The 20278-nt window shown below is 45.7% G+C and overlaps 1 protein-coding gene and 1 long non-coding RNA gene across 3 annotated transcripts in view; one reads left to right on the plus strand and one right to left on the minus strand.

The window, feature by feature from the left end:
* SDHB (succinate dehydrogenase complex iron sulfur subunit B) overlaps positions 1 to 14430 on the minus strand; it is a 30970-nt gene extending 16540 nt beyond the window's left edge. The window contains exons 1-3 of one of the 2 annotated variants that reach the window (XM_019836254.3): positions 14299 to 14365; positions 9392 to 9471; positions 4136 to 4263 (exon numbers count right to left, since the gene is read on the minus strand). In XM_019836254.3, the coding sequence (XP_019691813.1) occupies positions 4136 to 4164 (29 nt within the window). In that variant the 5' untranslated portion in view covers positions 4165 to 4263; positions 9392 to 9471; positions 14299 to 14365. Of the gene's footprint in view, positions 1 to 4135; positions 4264 to 9391; positions 9472 to 14298 lie in introns of both variants that reach the window. The other variant, XM_003989523.4, reaches the window with a different exon arrangement.
* Positions 14431 to 14544: 114 nt separating this feature from the next.
* LOC123379486 lies at positions 14545 to 16437 on the plus strand. Its single transcript, XR_006583947.1, has 2 exons — positions 14545 to 15103; positions 15833 to 16437. It is a non-coding gene; the product is annotated as an uncharacterized LOC123379486 (long non-coding RNA).
* Positions 16438 to 20278: the final 3841 nt, after the last annotated feature.

Consider the following 20278-nt stretch of genomic DNA (forward strand, 5'->3'; position numbering starts at 1 on the left):
GCAGGGGAGAGGCAAAGAGACAGGGAGCGAGAATCCCAAGCAGCCTGTGCACCATCAGCACGGAGCCTGATGTGGGCTCAAACTCACAAACTGTGAGATTTTAGCCTGAGCTGAAACCAAGAAATCAAGAGTTGGGCACTTAATCGACTGAGCCACCCAGACATCCCTTTCCTTTTTTTTTTTTTTTTTTTAAAAAGAGACAGCATGAGCGTGTGAGCAGGGGAGGGGCAGACTGAGAGGGAGAATCTTAAGCAGGCTCCATGCTCAGCGTGGAGCCTGACTCAGGGCTCGATCTCAGGACCCTGAGATCATGACCTGAGCCAAAAATCAAGGGTTGGACGCTTAACCGAATGAGCCACCCAGGTGCCCCATGCCAGTAAGATCTTTAAATTTTACTTAGTTTTGTTTTTAACAATATTTAAAGTGTATTTCTTATAAGTACCATGAAATTGGGTTTTGCTTTTTATCTATTCTGACAGTCTTTGCCTTTTAATTGGAGTGTTTAATGCCTTTAATGATATAATTATTGATGAGGTTGGATTTGGCTCTCTCATTTTACTATTTGTCCCAACATTTTTGCCCCTGTTCTTTCTTTCCTGCTTTAAGTAGTATTTTTAGATGGAGTAAGCAGTTTTGGAATTCCATTTAATTTATATATTGGCTTTTAGCTATCTCACTCTGCATTTTAATAAATGGTTATTCTAGAATTATAATGTGTCCTTAACTTTTCAACCTATTTCGAGTTAATACTGTACCATTTCATGTACTGTGAGAACCCTCCAACCTTATAGGTCAACCCACTCCCAGCCCTTATGCTGGTCATCACACACATTACATCCGTATAAGCGGTCTGTTACACAACACAGTATTAGATTTTTAACAGTCATATGTATACTTTAATGGAATTAAGAGGAAAAATGGTTTCCTATTTACCATAGCTAGTGCTTTTCATTCCTTGTCCTTTCTTCCTTCTCAACAGGCAAGATAACTTCTCACACTGCACTTAGTACAGGTCTTCTGGCTGTGAATTCTTGGATTTTTTATTACCTGAAAATGTCTTCATTCCATCCTCACCATTTTGCGGAGTACAGGATTCTGGCTGATGGTGTTTTTCTTTTAGTAATTAAGCGATGGCATTTCATGGTCCTTTGGCATCTACAATTATTGAGTAAACAATCATTTGTATCGTTTCCCAGGCTGTAATGTGTTTTATCGTTCCTGCTTTCAAGATTTCTTCTTTCATTCTGATCTTCAGCAACTGGAGTATGATGTTCCTGGGTGTAGTTTTCCTTGTATTTACCTTGTCTGAAGTTCATGCTTCCTGAATGTGTCAATTATGTCTTTCACCAGCTTGGGGAATTCTTGGTCATTAGTTCTTCAAGTATTTTTTTTTTTTGCCCTTTCTCTTTCTCCACTCCTCTGGGACTCCAATGACATATGTTAAACTTTCTGATATCATTCCAATCTTTTTAGTCTCAAGAACACGTGATTCTTGTTAATGTATTTTCAGGGTCACTGAATCTTCCTGCTGTCTTCAATCTGCTATCCAGTAAATTTTCTATTTCAGATATTGCTGTTTTCAGTTCCAGATTTTCCATTTGGTTCTTTTTAAAAGTTTCTATTTCCCTGCTGAGATTTTCTAGCTCGTGAGCATCTTTTCCTTTATCTACAAGCATAGGGATAACTCCTTAAAATCCACATCTAGTTCCAACACCTGGACTGCTTCAGGGCTGGGTGGCCTCCATTCCTGGTGTTTCCATTTGAGGATGGTTCAGGTTTCACTGTTTCTTCATATGATTAGTAATTCTGGACTATGTGCTGGACTTTGTGAATAAATGATGTGGCAACTCTGGATTTTATTGTGTTTCTCTATAGAGTATCGATTAAAAAAAAACCCTTTTAAAATAGTTTTTTATTTTAAGTACACTCCATGCCCAATGTGGGGCTTAAACTCACGACCCTGGGATCAAGAGTTGCATGCTCTACCGACTGAGCCAGCCAAGGGCCTCTGAGGTTTTTTTTTGTTTTTGTTTTTGTTTTTTTTAAAGCAATAATTAATATGGGCTGAACTCCAGACTTGGGCAGTTCACAAACAGACTTTGGGGCTCCCCCTCTATGTTTCTTTCCAGGACTGCCCCCTCGTTTACTGGTTACTGTGGTAGCTATACAACCTCAAGCTAGTAAGTAAGACTGTGGTTTTATCGTGTTTTTGGCCTTGTACCTCTGCTTCCACTGGGGTTTGCCCTCAGGTCACAGAGTGTAAAACCCAGTAACATCCTGTTCTTCCAAGTGTCAACTCATTCCCAGTGTCTCTGGTCACTCTGCTGTGTCTGTAGGTCATTACTGCTTGTCTTCTGTCCAGAGTTTATAGCTGTTACTTGAGGGTTAGTACGATGAAAGCTACTCTGCCATAACCGGAGAAGAATGCAATTACTCTTTACGTTTTTTAGCGTCAAAAAATAGTTATGGGGGCACCTGGGTGGCTCAGTCGGTTAAGTGTCCGACTCTTGATTTCGGCTCAGGTCACGATCTCAGGGTTCATGGGATTGAGCCCTGCATCAAGCTCTGCGCTGACAACACGGAGCCTGCTTGGGAGTCTCTCTCTCTGCCCCTCCCCTGCTTGTGCTCTCTCTCTCTCTCAAAATAAATAAACATTAAAAAGTTAGTTATGAATTTAACTCTTCTGAAGTTTCAGCTACATTCTGTAGGTTTTGATTTGCATTGTTTTTATTCTCCAAGTATCCCAACAATATTTGAAATGATTCCTTAATAAAAGTAGTTGTTTAAAAGAGTGCTTTTTAACTTCCAAGTAGTTAAGAGTTTTTTGTTTTTAACACGCATTTTACTAATTACTTTTGGTTGTTGGGTATTTGGTAAGTGTCTGTCTGACAAGGTTATATATCAACTAACTCTAGTGCTTAATAGAACTTACATGTTGGTAAAGTCAAAGAAAGCATTAGAATAGTAGTTTTCAAATCTTTTTTTTTTTTGTGCCACAGAAGCTTTTGTTCAAAACACATAGAGTCCTTATTCATTTACAAATAAAACAGATCATGAAATAGGACAGTTCTGATTACACTGGAGAGGGGAGAGGTGGTGCAGTGGGGAGCTGGGGAGCCCAGCTCACCAGATTTTCTTCCCTTTGGCTGCCTGTGGAGGTCCTCCGGGGTGGAAGATGATGAAAGAGTGGTTCAGAAAGAGGTGAGGACTCACCTCGCTGTCGCTGGCTTTGAAGACGGGGGGTATGAGCTGCAGGGTGCATGGCCTCTAAAACTTGGGGGCGGCTCTTAGCTTACAGCCAACAAGAAACCAGGGACCTCAGTGTTGCAACCATAAGGAACTGAATTCTGCCAACAGCCCAAGGGAACAGAAAGCGGATTTCCCTGGTCTCTAGAAAGAAACAGGGCCTGCTGACACATCGACCCATGGTCTGATGACACCTTCACCAGACTTCTAACCTGCAGAACTGAAAAGTAATAAATCCAGGCGTTTTAAGTCGCTAGGTCTGTGGCACTTTGATATGACAGAAAGACAAATAATACAGAGGTATGGATCTCTGCTACTATTTTAACTGCATCGCTATCTTGTCATATTACCATTCCAGAGACATTTACGGTGTCCTTCCAGCTCTACCAGTACTCCTAGAGACTTGTCATCCTCTGGGGGGGCCTGGGTGGCTCAGTCGTTTAAGTGTCCACCTCTCGATTTCGGCTCAGGCCACGATCTCATGGTTCGGGAGTTCGAGCCCCACGTCGGGCTCTGTGATGACTGCGTGGGGCCTGCTTGTGATTCTTTTTCCATCTCTCTCTGCCCCTCCCCCACTCATGTGCACATGCTCTCTCTCTCTCTCTCTCTCTCAAAAAGAAAGAAATAAACTTTATTAAAAAAAAAAAAGAAATTTGTCATCCTCTGATTTGGGGAAAGGAAAGGAATTTTACAAAAGTTATTCTTCCTGGTATTAATTATCTTTTCGAATCAGGTGCCCACCTCATTCATTTGCAAAAGAGACGATAAATTCCAGGGCCACTGGATGATCCGTTTTTAAACCTTCTGCGGATGTGAAAAGCAGGTCCCTGACTCGGATCAACAGCTCACCTTCACTTAGCAAACATCTAGCTCTCACAGAGATACTCACTTATTCAAATCAATTTCATAAGTTTGCATACGAGGCTTATCTCCCGTCTTGTCTGGGTCCCATCGGTAGATGGCAAACTTCTTGATTCGGGGAGCTGTGGCTGCCGCTGTCTGTGCCCCCCGGCAGGCCTGGAATCGAAAAGGTTCACAAGAAGAGGGGAAAAAAAACTGTTAAAAATGCAAGACAAATCCTACTGTTTAGCTGGTGCTATAAACTACAGCACTGGCTACAAACCCACACATTACTGTCTTCTTGCAAAAGGCATTCAATATCCATCAAATATTAAGCACCTAGCACGTCACGTACCAGACATGGTGCTGGGGTCTAGTGAAATAGCACTTAATGAAACAGTCTTTGCCCTCACGGAATCTACTTTAAGCAAGAGAGAAATTAAATATTTATGATAAAGTATAAAAAGGGAAGAATACAGAAAAGACTTACACTAGTACAAGAGATCAGGGAAGGCCCCATAAATGATAATGAAGCTGAGACTTGGTGAGTAGGGATTAGAGAGTGTTATAAACTGAGGGAACAACACGTGTAGAGGCCTGGATGGGGGAGAGCACAGCACATCTGGGAGAAAAGTCCAATATGAGTCAGGGGGCTTGAGTAAGGTCGGAGGAGTGGGAAATGTGAGGAAGTCAAGATTCTGATGTTACCCTAAGAGCAATGAGAAGCCAGAACGAATTATCAGGTGGATGACATAATCATTTTTATTTTTGAGAACGATATCACTGGCTACAAAGGAAGAATTGTCAGGCAACATGTGGAGAAACCAGTAGAAAGCTACTGCGGTTGTCAAAACGAGATGCCGGTGTTTCTAGATTAGGTGTCTCCATCAGTCTGGGCTGTTGTAACAAGACATCAAAGACCGGGTGGCTTAAACACGACTAATTTCTCACGGTTCTGGAGGCTGGGAAGTCCAAGATCAAGGTCTCAGGCAGACTTGGTGTCTGATGAAGACCCTCTTCTTGGTTGACAGATGGCCACCTCCTTGCTGTCTCATGTGGCGGAGAGAGAGATCTCACGTCTTTTCCCCTTTGTGTAAGGGCACTAATCCCAACGTAAGAGCTCTACCCTCATGACTTCATCTAACCCTGATTCCCTCTCATAGGTTCCATCTTTAAATACCATCATAATGGGGATTAGAGTTTCGACGTTTGAACTTGGGGGAACACAAACGTTCAGCTCACAGCACTGCAGCAGGAAAGACGGTGAAGAATACTGTAAAATAGAACCCATGTAGGGAACTAACCAACACCCGAGTCCTGTTCTCCATGATGATTCTATCCCATCTCCTGGATACTTACGTCTCTGCCAGCGGGTCTCACACGGTGAGCCCAGCAACTCCAGAGTGCTACCACCTTAGAGGCTGCTATGAGAGGGTCAGGTTAAGCGGGCTGGTCTCTGGTTAATTCCGTCCTTCACCAGAACAGCTTCCCCACAACATATTTACAAAAAGGGTGCTGTTGCTCAAAAGTTTTATATTTAAATTCACACTCATTTTTAAGGCCACAATTTATTATTGCCAGGAACTGTAGTAAATGCTTTATACTAATTACTCCACTGAGTCTTTGTATGAGAAAAATGAGGCTCAGCGACCGAGCAATGGGCCCATAACACAGCTGACAAGAGGAGTTATGACTGGAACCCAAGTCTGTCTGACCCCAGAGCTGATGCTCCTGAACACTGTACTAGTCCATTTATTTGTGAATATTTGGAGGTTTCTTCTTGGCTCTGTCTCCTTTTTATGTCTCAATGCCTTGAGGGCATGTGTATTAGAGTTCTCCAGAGAAACAGAACCAATAGTGTGTCTATCCATATAAATACATGATACATATGAAAGGTATATATACACATATACATATACATAAAAAGAGATTTTTTTTTTTAATGAGAAATTGGCTCACATGATTACAGAGGATAGAAAGTCCCAAGAGCTGCAGTTAGCAAGCGGAGAGTGAGGAGAGCTAATGATGTAAATCTAGTCAAAGCCTGAAGGTCCATGAACCAGGAGAGCCGATGATGTGGTTCTAGGCCAAAGGCCAGCAGTCTTAAGACCCAAGAAGAGTCGATGTTTCAGTTCAAAAGCAGTCAGGCAGGAAGAATTCCTTCTTATTTGGAGGAAGGGGAGCCTTTTGGTCTATTCATGTCTTCAACTGATTGGATAAGGCCCACCTACATCAGGAAGGTCAATCTGCATTACTGGGTCTATTGATTTAAATGTTAACCTCCTCTAAAAACACCCTCACAGAAACACCCAAAATGTTTGACCAGCTAGCTGGCACCCGGTGGCCCAGCTGACACATACAACTAATCATTCACAGCATGGAACAGGTTCTATTTTGCATCTTCTAGCATACCTGGTCCAGGCCTTTGTGCATAGCATTTCAATTCGTGGTGAGGAAAAATTGAAGACAAACGCAAGAAATTATACTGGAATTTAAAATAAAATTAGGGGCGCCTGGGTGGCGCAGTCGGTTAAGCGTCCGACTTCAGCCAGGTCACGATCTCGCGGTCTGTGAGTTCGAGCCCCGCGTCGGGCTCTGGGCTGATGGCTCAGAGCCTGGAGCCTGTTTCCGATTCTGTGTCTCCCTCTCTCTCTGCCCCTCCCCCGTTCATGCTCTGTCTCTCTCTGTCCCAAAAATAAATAAAAAAGTTGAAAAAAAAAATTTAAAATAAAATTAAATTAAAAAAAAAAGAAAAAAGTACAAAGCAAAAATTGAGCATTAGGCAAATGCAAACATGCTGTCCCCATTCCACAGTCCTTGAAGACCTTTCCCTCGAGGTGAACACACAAGGCGGCCACCGCTGGCTCTACCCTGGGAGCAGAGCAGGGATCCTGTCAGTCCAACGGCAGTTAGAAGCTGAGCCCCTGGTCTGTATGCAGAAACACACAGACTATATCCCAGGCCAGCTAACTCTCTTACAAACTGGTAAAAACAGACAAAACTGGGGAGGTTAATGGTGTAATTACAAGAGGTGCGACGGTGTTTCTTACTTGCCGGCAAAAAACGTCCCACATTAAGTGAGGCTGAAAATATAAACATCAGCTACCAGGAGGAAAAAAGGAAATACGGGAAGAAGAAAGTGAAGGTGAAGAGAAAAGCATATTTTTCCTTTATTACCAGGCTGGCTAACGTCAGCAATAAAAGGAAAGTCATTTCTACAAAAGAACATCTTCCATTAGGGACTTGCATTTTTTTTTTTTTTAGCAGGATTCTATTCCATGCTATTGTATTTTACTTATTCTTAAAAAGCTCTCTGCAGGGCCTGAATTCATGACTCCAACATTAAGAGTCGCTCCCTTCACCAACTGAGCCAGCCAGGCGTCCCTAGGGACTCCATTTTGTAAAACAGGAACATTTGGCTCACGCCACCTTGTGGCATTTAAGACAAAGTGAAGGAAGTGAAAAGCAAAGATCACTGAAGATACTCCAGCAGGCTTCTGCTTGCTTAGCGCTTCACCTTGTTTTGGTTAGATGATAAAGTCTACTTCAATACGATAAAACTCACCAGTTTTAAGTGTACAGTTTGAAGAGTTTTAATAAAGTGGTATAACTACTACCATAATTATGACGGCACACTTCCACCTAGAAAGTTCTCTAGTGTTCCTTTACAATCAGTGCCCACTCCCTCCCCTTGCAACTGATCTGCTTTCTATCACTACAGATTTTTTTTTACAGGATTTCATTTTTTAAAATATTAATTTTTGAGAGAGAAGAACGAGCAGGGGAGGGGCAAAGACAGGGGACAGAAGATCCAAAGTGGGCCCTGCGCTAACAGCAGAGAGTCTGATGTGGGGCTCAAACTCATGATCCGCGAGATCCTGACCTGAGCTGAAGTCATACAATTAACCCACTGAGCCACTCAGGCACCCCTGCCCCCTTTTACAGAATTTCATATAAATGCAATCAGACAGTGCATCCTGGGTCTAGCTTTTACCACCTAATATAATGCTTCTGGATTTCCCTCATGCTGTCGCATATATCCAGTCTGTTGCTTTGTTAAAAAATTAAACTTTCCATTCTGAGATAACTGTAGAATCACATGCATTTTTAAGAATTAATAATGAGACCCCTCATACCCTTTACTCAATTTCCCCCAATGAAAACAGTCCCGATCTATAGCACAGTCTCAAAACATCAGCACTGATAACGGTCAAGACACAGGGCATTCGCACCCCCGAAAAGACCCCCGGGATTGCTTTATCAAAGCCATTCCCCTCATACCTCCCCCCTTAGTCCTTCACTCCTGTAATTTTGTTATTTCAACAATGTTATATAAATGGAATCATCTAGTATGGAACCTTTTGATTGGTTTTTCTCCATTCAGCAGAATTCTCTGGAGATTCATCCAAGTCGTGTGCACCTCAACAGTAGTTTCTTTTTACTACCGAGTAGTGCTGCTTGATATGATGGACCCTAGTTTGTTCAGCCATTCTCCCACTAGAGGACCTCGGGGCTGTTTCCAGTTTTTGGCTATTATGAGTGAAATTTAACGAGTATGTGTGAACATATCTCCACTTCTCTGGGATAAATAAATGCCCAGGAAGGTAACTCCTGGATTCTAGGACAGTTGCCTGTCTCGTTCTTTTTACAAAATAACCAAATTATTTTCCAGAGTGGGTGGCTGCCTTGCCTGTGGTAGGTGGTAGAGAGAGGGAGAAAAATAAAATGCATTTAAAAAAATATCTAACTCCTTAAAAAAGAAACTTTTTTTTTTTTACACTAAAATATTGGTAAAGCTTGGACTTTCAAAAAAACTTGGGACTTTGAGGTTGTCAATTACAGCTTCATGGCCACGAAGCCTGATTTAAAAGTACTGTCTGAGGGCAACAGGCATCCAGCCGTATCAAGCTTGGTCTCATTCCCACAAAGCCTGCCAAAGGTGACCGTGGAGTCCTGCAACGGGTCCTCACCTTAACAACTCTTTCTAATACTTATGTCTGCTTCATATCCACTCTACAAAACTACAAAGGTCTAGACTTGATCATGCAGATCTTCCCAAAAGTGATTAGGTTTTTTAGACATCATTTACAAAGTCTTATCTTGTGAACGATGTGAGCAAGAAACCACAAGGGTGCATCACAACAGAGCACCATGAGGAACCCCAAAACATAACTAATTCTTTAAAAAACACCTAATTTAAGTTTATTTTGAGTTAAAAACATGTTTTACACAACACTTGGAGGGATAATGGGGGGGGGGGCGGCTAACAGGAATGAGGAGAGAAGATGCAAAAAATAAAAATTACCAGAGGTGGTTGTGGTTCTAAACTGAAGGAGTTTCCTTGTCTTGAGCTGCACTAAGAGTTAATCCACAGGATTATGGCAGCTGTGATAAGAACAAATACATTTATGCAATAGAGAAACGTGAAAATTTGTTATGTCGGTGTTCTAGTAGAAGTAAAAAAAAAAAAAAAAAAAAAAAGGCTTTCATTCACTGAGCCCCTACCGTGTAAGAAATGTTGTACTAAACTGTCTCTAATCTTTATAACATCTCTACAAAGGGAAGTTTTATTATTCTCATTAAAAAATTAAAATGGGGTGCCTGGGTGGCTCAGTTGGTTAAATGTCCAACTCTTGATTTTGGCTCAGGTCATGATCTCAGGGTTGTGGGATTGAGCCCCACCTCTGGCTCCGTGCTGAATGTGGAGCCTGCTTGGGATTCTTTCTCTCTCCCTCTGCCCCTCTCCCTGCTCATTCTCTCTCTAAAATAAAAATAAAAAATAGGGGCTCCTGGGTGGCTCAGTTGGTTAAGTGTCCGACTTCGGCTCAGGTCATGATCTCAAGGTCTTGGAGTTTGAGCCCTGTGTTGGGCTCTGTGCCCACAGCTCAGAGCCTGGAGCCTGTTTCCGATTCTGTGTCTCCCTCTCTCTCTGCTCCCTCCCCGCTGATGCTCTGTCTCTATCTCTCAAAAATAAATAAACGTGAAAAATAAAAATAAAAATAAAAAATAAAATAAAAATCATAGACCAAAAGAGCCAGGATTCAAATACAGGTTTCTTTGTTTTTGTTTTTAATTTCCAAAGCCCGACCTTTTACCCATTATACGTGTGGCGAAAATGCAAATCCAATGCTGAAGAGCACAAAGATAATTCCTTTTCTCAAACAAATCCAAGGGACACTGAATTCATACAATTAGTAAGATCTTGCGCAGTAGCTGGCCCAGACACACTCATTTATTTGTTCAATAAATAATTACAGAGTGGCTAATATGTTCCAGGGGCTGTTCTAGGCCCTGGGGATCAGGGCAAAACACACACACACTCTGATCCTTATGGAGCTTATGGTGACTGGAGACACACACAAATAACATCTATAGTAATGTCAGGGGGTGCTAAGTACAATGGAGAGGGTGGCCAGGGAACTCTTCACTGAAAAGGTGACAGACAGCTAAGCAAAGACCTGAAAGAGGTGAGTAAGTAAGCCATACCCAACTCAGGGGAAGAGCAAATTGGGCAGAGGGGACACTGAGCCCAAATCTTGAGGTGAAAATGTGTTTGAGGAGCAACAAGGCAGTCAGTGTAGTTGAGAATGGAGTGAGCTACAGGGGCAGGAATGGGAGAGGAGATCGGGAAGTTAATGGGACAGCCAGATCACATAGGATCCTGTAAGGTTCTTTTTTTTTTTTTTTTAAACATTTATTGATTTTTGAGAGACAGAGAGAGGCAGAGCATGAGCAGGGGAGGGGCAGAGAGAGAAGGAGACACAGAATCTGGAAGCAGGTTCCAGGCTCCGAGCTGTCAGCACCAAGCCCGATGCAGGGCTCGAACCTGTGAATCACGAGATCATAATCTGAGCTGAAGTTGGAAGCTTAACGGGCCAAACCACCCAGGCCCCCCCCCCCCCCACCTCTTTTTTTTTAAAGTAATCTCTGTGCTGGAACTCATGACCCGGAGATCAACAGTCTCATGCTCTACCGACTGAGCCAGCCAGGTACCCCCTAGCAAATTTCTTTAAATGCACTCAATGAGTTGTATATTTGAGATTCCAACTTTGGAGAATATTCTATCTCTCTCTTTTTAAATTAAGTACACTCTATGCCCAACATGGGCCTTGAACTCATGACTTCAAGATCAAGAGTCGTGTGCAGTACTGAATGAGCCAGCCAGGTGCCCCGACCTTGTAATGGTTTTTGCTTTTACCGTAAGATGAGAAAATACTGGTTTTGAGCAGAGGAGTGACAGAGTCAGATTTCAGCTTTGAAAGGATTATTTTGGTTTGTGTAGAGAATCAAAGATGAAAGTGAGAAAACCACACAAGAATTACAGTATACGGTAATTAGCTAAGGGATGTTGGCAGCTTGAACCAGGCTGGTGGCTGTGGATGGTAAGAAGCGGTAAGTTTTGTTTTGTTTTTGCCTTTTTTTAGAAGTGGTAAGTTTCTGAATACATTTTAAGAAGGAACTGACAGGATTTCCACGCAGACTGGATGTGACAGTGGGGCAAAGAGCAAGGATGACTGCAGTTTTTGGCCCAAGCCCCATGGAAGATGGAGGTGCCATCACCTGAGAAGGAAGGACAAAGCGGGGCTGTGTGTGGTGAGAGGTAGGTACTAGGAGCTGGGTTTTGGGCCAACAAAGTTTGTGATGTATTATCAGATATCCAGGTGGATATTAAAAAAAAAGTTTTTTAAATGTTTATTTAATTTGAGACAGAGAGAGAGCAATAGGGGTGGGGCAGAGACAGAGAGCAAGAGAGAGAATCCCAAGCAGGGTCCATGCTGGCAGCACAGAGCCGTCTTTTGTTTTTTTTTTTTTAATTTTTTTTTAACGTTTATTTATTTTTGAGACAGAGAGAGACACAGCATGAACGGGGGAGGGTCAGAGAGAGGGAGACACAGAATCCGAAACAGGCTCCAGGCTCTGAGCTGTCAGCACAGAGCCCGACGCGGGGCTCGAACTCACGGACTGCGAGATCGTGACCTGAGCCGAAGTCGGCCGCTTAACCGACTGAGCCACCCAGGCGCCCCACAGAGCCGTCTTTTGTATAGGGGTAGGGAGTGTTAATATCTACCTTATAAACTGGAGGGTCAACCTTCTAGCATAGCCCAGAAAACAATTTCTGCTTTTCAATGTTGGCAATATCATCAGTTTCTGATTAGCAGATGGGCATCCTAAGACCCGCCAGTGCTAAGAACAATGAGATACACAAATGAAAGCGGGCAGTACTTGCCCTAACGGAATTCACGATCTAGATGAAGAAATAAGGCAATACAATTGCAGGTAATACATTACAGCTAAACATTTATAGGCAGAACTATGGTTCAGTGCAGACTAATGCATGAAAGGAATTCAGAAGAGCCATTCTACTGTGTCTTAGAGTCCGAGGCACCTGAACATCACTCAGATAATACACCAAGCTCATTTCGGGATTCTTTTGAAGTGACTTTCGTGGGTATGAATGCACATTCCTACGAGGGGGAGTGGACAGGAGGCAGCTCTCTATTTCTCTAGCCTCAGGAGGCCCTGCAACGGCCTCACCTGGAATTATGAAACTGACCTATGAAACCAACCTTCTGCTCAACTCATTCATGGAAGAGGGACCTGAGCTTTGGAACTCGCTCTCACTGGTGGGGCTCTCACAACTTGACTGCTTGCTCAGCAACTATGAAAGGAACTGGTAAACAAGGTCATTACTACTCATCAATGCTCAGCAGATACAAACTTCAAGCTCTGATAGGCAGTCCTCCTTCCCTATCTCCCCTTTTTAGGAAGACTATAAAATGACTCATTCAAGTTCATATACAGCACATTGGAAAGAACTAGCATTTGAAGGCAGGCCGTATGCACTGTGTTATGCAGCCAGGGCTGTATTCAAAATGAGAGAGATTCTCGTGTCAGTGCAAGAGTATTTCTGGTTCACCTGTGCCCAGATCTGGGCTAAGAGTTTTTCCCATATTATGTAACAAACAGACAAACAAGCTGGATTTTGGTCTTAGATCTACCACTTTTCAGCTGTGATATTTTGAGCAAGTAAAAATTTTTCTCTCTGGGGCCTCAGTTTTGAAACTTCTAAAAAGGAGGTAAGAACTACTATTCGCCCACGTTGCAGGGGTTGTTGAGGAGCTGAGAGGAGGAGACAGACTTCAAAGGGATCTGTAGGGGCACCCGGGGGGCTTGGTGGGTTAAGTGTTCAACTTCGGCTCAGGTCATGATCTCACGCTCTGTGAGTTCGAGCCCCGCGTCAGGCTCTGTGCTGACAGCTGGGAGCCTGGAACCTGCTTCAGAATCTGTGACTCCCTCTCTCTCTGCCCCTGCCCCACTCATGCTCCATCTTTCTCTCTCAAAAATAAATAAACGTAAAAAAAAAAAAAAAAAGGGATTTGTAAATTCTTAGTTCCTTATGTGTGCAATGTCAATTTCCCTCCCCCTTCCAAATAAATCTTCCATTTGGAATGGAGATAATTGTGTAGAGTCCTAATACAAGGGATGTGGGGAAACTTATCACCGCAAACTGAGTAGTAAATAAGGGCAGCACCAGGCTCAGTTCCTATGGGATCCATGCCAAAACTCTGCGCTTGGTACCGTCGTAAACCCTTTACAGACAGGGACACTGAGTCAGTGTCATCCGACACTGCTTTAAGGCACCTTTCCCGCAGCCCCCCACCCCCACCGGGAAGGGCCCAGATCCTTCAGGGATCTGATTTGCCTCCATTTTCCCTTTCCTCTGCCCTTTATCAATTCCGGTCCAGTCTCTGTTTACTGAGCCCCCAACCCTGCACCCTGGAGGAGAGACCTCGATTCCCAGCTCCCATTCCTCCCACTCCCGCAGGCCTGTGTCTTCCACAGAGGCTAGTTTGAGGACAGAGAACGGGCTTAGAGCCCAAACGTTTGGATTCGAATTCGGCTACAACAGTCACTCGCTTGCCACATGACCTTGGGCACCTCAAGACCCCCCCCCCCCCGAATACTTTCCCCTTAACTTAAAAAAAAAAAAATCGTCTCCGCCCTGATAAACTCCCAGGCTGCGGCGAGGCGCAGAAGGATAACTGACTGGGATGCTCCAGGACCAAACCCGCGCGCGACACAGCGGGAGCGGGTCCTTCCACTCCCTGAGGCCTTGTCCTGTGCTCCCTCGCCCTCCTCCACGGCCCCCTCAGCGCCAGGCTGCCTCCGTGACTCTCATGCCTGCCCTCTTCCTCCGGCCCCGCAGCTCACCTGCAGGCAGGCTCCGCCAAGGGCCGTGGCCGGGAACCGGCGCCTCAAGGAGACTCCGACCGCCGCCGCCGCCATCTTGGCTCCTGACGTCAAGCCCCACCCCTTAACCCTGAGGTCGCTCTCCGCCGTCGTCCCGCCGAGCACCGCGGCGCCCAGCCGGCATCCACCGAGGCCCCGCTAGCCGGGCAGGAGCCGCCGAGTGGGAGGCGGTTCCAGTTTCCCCGGTGGGAGGAGGGAAGGCGGAGAAAGCCAACGCGAGCGTGCGCAGTTGCGCTGTGCGCGGCGCATGCTAATGAGCCTCCCGCCTTCCTAAGGTGACCTTCCCAGAAGGGAGCGGAGTCGGAGAGGGGGAGTGTTGGGATGGCTGGGGCTGAGAGGACGGCAGGGAGGAGCCGTCCGATCGGGAGTTCAGTCCGTATTTAGCCCCCTTTTCTTCCTGAAAATTTGTCAGTAGTATCACTCATCTCTTAGTGATGAGCTTAGTGGCTTTGGTCAGACATTTGTCAGACACGGTGTTGTTTGCCCGAGACTGTCCTGGTTTCAGCACGGCTTACTTAGCCATTTAGCGGCAGAATCCATTGCTTGAACACCTGCTATACGCCTAGCGTTAGGATCCATCATCTCACTTAAGACCCAAAACAGTCTTACGGGAGAGGTCTGTGCATGAAGTCTCCACTTTGGGCATCTCAGCTGCTTTCCCCAACCTCTCCGTGGCTCATCCCAGGACCAGCCTCCCTCTGGAGGCTTGATGACCTCAGTCTTCCGAGTCACATGGTCTCCTGGGTCACCTGGGGCGTTTATGCAGGTAGTTAGCTTTCCAGGTACCTGTGTTTGTCAGGAATGATGTTTCCCTTCTCTGCCTGCTTGTTTGTGACATACGAAGGGCATCTTTTCATAGTCTTTGGTTTCCTCACAGCTCATGTACATGCGGCTGGGGAAATTAAGATGGCTAGGCAAATTGGTTTGTTGGGGCTAAGTTTCTGGAGCCCTGGGCTGGAAGCAGCCAGCTACACTGCTGTCTGATCTCATTAAAGGAGGTGTGTAGTGAGGTCACAAGAAACAGCCTGGACCCCTGCGTCTAACCTTGAATCTTCTCGAGGCTGTGTGACCTTGAACAAGTCCCTCCCCATCTCTGGCCTATAGTTTCCTTGCCTGTAGCATCAGGGTGTTGGGCCAGCTGATTTAGGGTTCTGGGATTCATGCGACTGTCTTGGGGCTCTGTCTTGGCGGTGACTATGGACAAGGCTGAGGTCACCTTGGCTTTCCACTGGGGCTGACCCAGCACTGGAATAGGGCTTCTCCAAGTCTGCCCCAGGGCCTCTTGGGCCACCCAACCTGGATGGAATCATGGGAAGATTATCACCCTCTCTCTAACTCCTCCTGGCTGAATCGTCTTCTGAGATAAAGGGAGAGCATCCTCTCCCTCCAAGGAACGTGTTCCTAAAGAATGGGGCCCGTTGGCATTTTCACGACTCTTTCGTCTCCAAGGCCGATGCTACTCCTAGATAAGTGATAACTCTTTTACTGTACCCAGGTCACCTTGGAAAGAGCCATCTGAGGCCAGCAGAAGTGAGACCTTGATTTATGGAGGGGCTCCTGGTGCCAATGGGCCCACGCGCCCTGCAGTCACATCGTTCCTGGGCTTCATGGGGATTTGGGGAGCTCAGAGTTATGGAGGAACAAATTCCTGGGCGGCTGCACCTCCGCCCTGAACTTTGGGATTCCAGAAAGGCACAGCTGCACGGCTTAGAGGTTTTCATGGCCAGCTCCTGACAGATCTTCCCAAGGTGTCCTCGTGGTGAGAACCAAGGTTTTTTTCTTTGTCAGTTTCCATTTGTCTAGCGAGTGAAGTATGGCTTTTCAACACTTGGCTAGTCACTTTAAGTTTATGCGGAACCTCATCGCTTATAAATGTGTTTACATAAACAGTCTGCTTCGTCCTCATAACAACCCTTCCAGTTGGAATAACTCCTCCCCCCTCCCCCACCCCCATTTTACAGACTTTCTTAGTCTTTGGGTAATGAGAAAGGTGAGCAATCTGGGGTGAGAATCTTGCTTCAGGAGTGCTTTCTTTCCCAAGGGCTGGAAATCCACTCGAGAGTTAAAAATTAAACCCCAAGAGCATTGTGTTGTATCCACTGTCATTTGTACGATCAACTCTATTTCTAGTGTCTTGTGATTTAGGGCAACCTGCACTGATTCCCCTCCCCCACCCCCAACCAGAGGGCCAAGGATTTAAGAGAGATTTATTTTATTATATATATATATATTTATTTATTAAATATGAAATTTATTGTCAAATCGGTTTCATACAACACCCAGTGCTCATCCCAACACGTGCCCTCCTCAATACCCATCATCCACCCTTCCCGCCCTCCCACCCCCCAAAAGAGATTTATCAGGTAAGATTTAGGGGAGAAATATCAGGTAATTTTATTGCCTGGGAGAGTTATTTGTCTCCAAGAAAAACCCACCTCACCCCAATTCATCTCTGTGGTGGGACTTAGGATCTGTGCCATCCAAAATTTGGGATTTCATGCTCCTTTGACCAGTGGGCTGTCACTCTCCCTCCCTTTGTCCAGCTGTCTCCTGAGCATCTGTCTGGGTGTCCCAATGGCGTCTGAAACTCAACCTGTCCCCAATCATACATACCACCTGAGGCGCTCACATCTCTCTTTTCAGCACCATCTACCCAGTCTCTAAGCCAGAAACCTAGTGTGCACCTGACTCTTCCCCCTGCCACATCCAGTCAACCACCAACCCCCAGCATGGCCTCCAAGGTCTCCAGGTCAGCTGCCACCTCGAGGGGTGCACAGTTGCTCCTGTGTACCAGGCCCTCTGCAGGGCACTCTGGGGACGTTTTCTCTGTCTAGTCATTACAGCAACCCCACGAGGTAGGGATTTGTGTCCTTCATTTCAAGTTGAGGCAGCTGAGCCTCGGAGAGGGTCAACGCCTCACCTAAGTCACACAGCCGGGAGGTCAGGTCAGTATCCTCTGTTAGAGAGACGGCTGGGCTCTGGGCCTGCCACCCAAGGAACACAGTGGTTCGCGGGCTCTTGGGAACGTAGTGGCAGCTACTGTGTCTGGTCCACCTGCAGAGGGGGCCCCTGCCTCACGGAACTGCCCAAGGCTCCCTAATAGCCCTTTTCAACCTGCCCTTAGAAAGGGCTTATCTAGCCCCTCTTCCCTCCAAACCCCACCATATAATTAGACTTCTCAAAATATTCTCTCCGAGTGGGATGGGGACAATCATATGCCACAGACTTCTCCAATTTCATGAGCAGCCTCTGTGGAACTCCCGGAGCAAAAGTCACGAGCCACTCCCAGTCCAGATGGGGCTGCGTTTCGCACAGCTGAAGTCAGCTCAGCTGCTGGGACTTAGCGAGTGGCCCAGGGCCTTCTGGGGACTGTCACGTTGCTGGGCCCTATAGCATCACACCACAGCACACACCACACATGCACACACACAAAGAGCTCACCCACCCTGCTTAACCTCTGTCCCCCTCCTGTCTGCCTGCCCCATCACCAGCGTAGTCTCCAATTAGCAGTTAATTTGATCCTCGGGGCGTGTGTGGGTGTGTGCTTTGTAAACGCAGTACATGATGCAACTCCCTTTCCAGCCGGATCTGAAGTTTGAGCACTTCTTTCTATCAGAGACAGAGCCGTGTAAATGAAATGCAAAAAAAAGGAATCAGTGGTAAATATTCATTGGTAGTGACTATTTATTGGCTTACTGCAAACAGCTCAAGTCAGAGGGGTGAAGAAACTTAAAAGCAATTTTGAATTTTTTTTTTTTCAACGTTTATTTATTTTGGGGACCGAGAGAGACAGAGCATGAACGGGGCAGGGGCAGAGAGAGAGGGAGACACAGAATCGGAAACAGGCTCCAGGCTCTGAGCCATCAGCCCAGAGCCTGATGCGGGGCTGGAACTCCCGGACCCGCGAGATCGTGACCTGGCTGAAGTCGGACGCTTAACTGACTGCACCACCCAGGCTCCCCAAAAGCAATTTTGACCTTCTAGAGAGCAAGGAGGGGGAGTGTTTAAGTCTGCCGGCCTTTGGGGGTTCAAATCCTGTTTTATCAGTCATTTGCTGTGTGACATCGAGCAAGTTACTTAGTGTCTCGGTGCATTACTTTCCTATGGCGTAAAATGGGGGGAAAGAATCATGGTCGCCTCATGGGCAGGAGTAAATGAATCAGTATCTGGAAGGAAGTGTAAGTCTTAAACTGGCAGTAGGAAGCCCAGCTGGGGGAACGAAAGAGGCCGAAGAGAGCTGTGAATTATTAGGGAGAAGAGATTATGCTAATCAGGATGGGAAGACTGCAGCATAAATAAGATGCCAAGGGTTTCGGGCGGCTTTAAAAAATTATTTAAAAATACACACGTAATTAAATTCTCACTATGTAAAAATTTCAAGCAACATAGGTAACGTGTAAATCCCCAGAGGTGATTAGTATTGTCAATTTCAGGGATTGCTTCCCTATCTTTTTCTTTGCACGTACATACATATGTATGTTTCTATAGAAATCCACGGCTTTGCTTGGCGTTCTTTTTTTTTTTTTTTTTCTTTTAAATGCCAACATCACATGCTCTGCCTCGGAGCTCTTCCCGCATCAGTGTCCAAAATCTATTTCGTCTCCACGCTGCCAACTGTTTAAATGTAGGGATGTGCCACAGTTTGATCACTCCTCAGGTGGTTTCTTAAAAAATGATTTTCCTATTAGCTTTTAATTTTTAATTTTTATTTTTTGAGAGAGAGAGAGAGATAGAGAGAGCAAGCAAGTGCACGTGTGTGTGGTTGCATGCTTGAGCAGCCAAGGGGCAGAGGGAGAGAATCTTAGGCCCCATACTCAGCAAGGAGCCCATGGTGGGGCTCCATCTCATGACCATGAGATCATGACCTGAACTGAAATCAAGAGTCAGATGCTTAACCAGCTGAGTCAGCCAGGCGCCCCATCATCGCCATTTCTCAAACGTGTCATACATTTACATCCGGTTGTGTCTCTGCTCAGTTTGCCAGCCCTCCCTTCTCTGACCAGTCTTCCATTCCTACATTCATTCAAGACTCATCTTAGCCTAAATGAACACCAGGGCCACCCTTGGTCTTTCCCCAGCTGGAAATAAGTGTGTGTGTGTGTGTGTGTGTGTGTGTGTGTGTGTGTGTGATTCCACAGCTTTTCGTACCTTAAAAAAAAATTTTTTTTTAATTTTGTTTTTCAACGTTTATTTCTTTTTGGGACAGAGAGAGACAGAGCATGAACGGGGGAGGGGCAGAGAGAGAGGGAAACACAGAATCGGAAACAGGCTCCAGGCTCTGAGCCATCAGCCCAGAGCCCGACGCGGGGCTCGAACCCATGGACCGTGAGATCGTGACCTGAGCCGAAGTCGGACGCTTAACCGACCGAGCCACCCAGGCGCCCCCACAGCTTTTTGTACCTCATTCATTCCTCCATTCGGCAAATATTTGTCAGGTGCCTGCTCTATCAATCTGCCTCCTTGCTCTCCTGTCTCCCTGACTTGGCAGTCAGTTCCTGGGGAAGGGGGTGAGCTCATGTCTCATGCATAGGGGTTTCCAGGGAGAACAAGTATCCTGGTTTACCCAGCATGGCTCCAGTTTTCATCAGTTATCTGGGTGGGATTATTGGTAGTGCCCCCTTTTCACTCTGGCTTAGATGAAAAGATCACGCGATCACTTGAGTTTCACGCACGATAGACGCTTAGCGTAACTGTTCATTGGAAACAAGAACGGATGGTGGATGAATGAACGTAATTTGCCGCTCGCGATTTGAGATGCCGCCTTACTCTGGGCTGAAGACTGGAGAGAACGCGCTCCATCATGGAGAGGTCATTTCAACCTGGGCTCTGTTGCCTTTGAGGGGTTTGGTTTACGGAATCCTATAATCCCCAGACAGCTTGCTTATAGGTAGTGGGGCATTCTTGTTGTAAGATTCTAAGGCAGCATTTATGAATGAAAGAC

Source organism: Felis catus, chromosome C1 (assembly GCF_018350175.1).
Source record: "Felis catus isolate Fca126 chromosome C1, F.catus_Fca126_mat1.0, whole genome shotgun sequence".
Lineage (NCBI taxonomy): Eukaryota > Metazoa > Chordata > Mammalia > Carnivora > Felidae > Felis > Felis catus.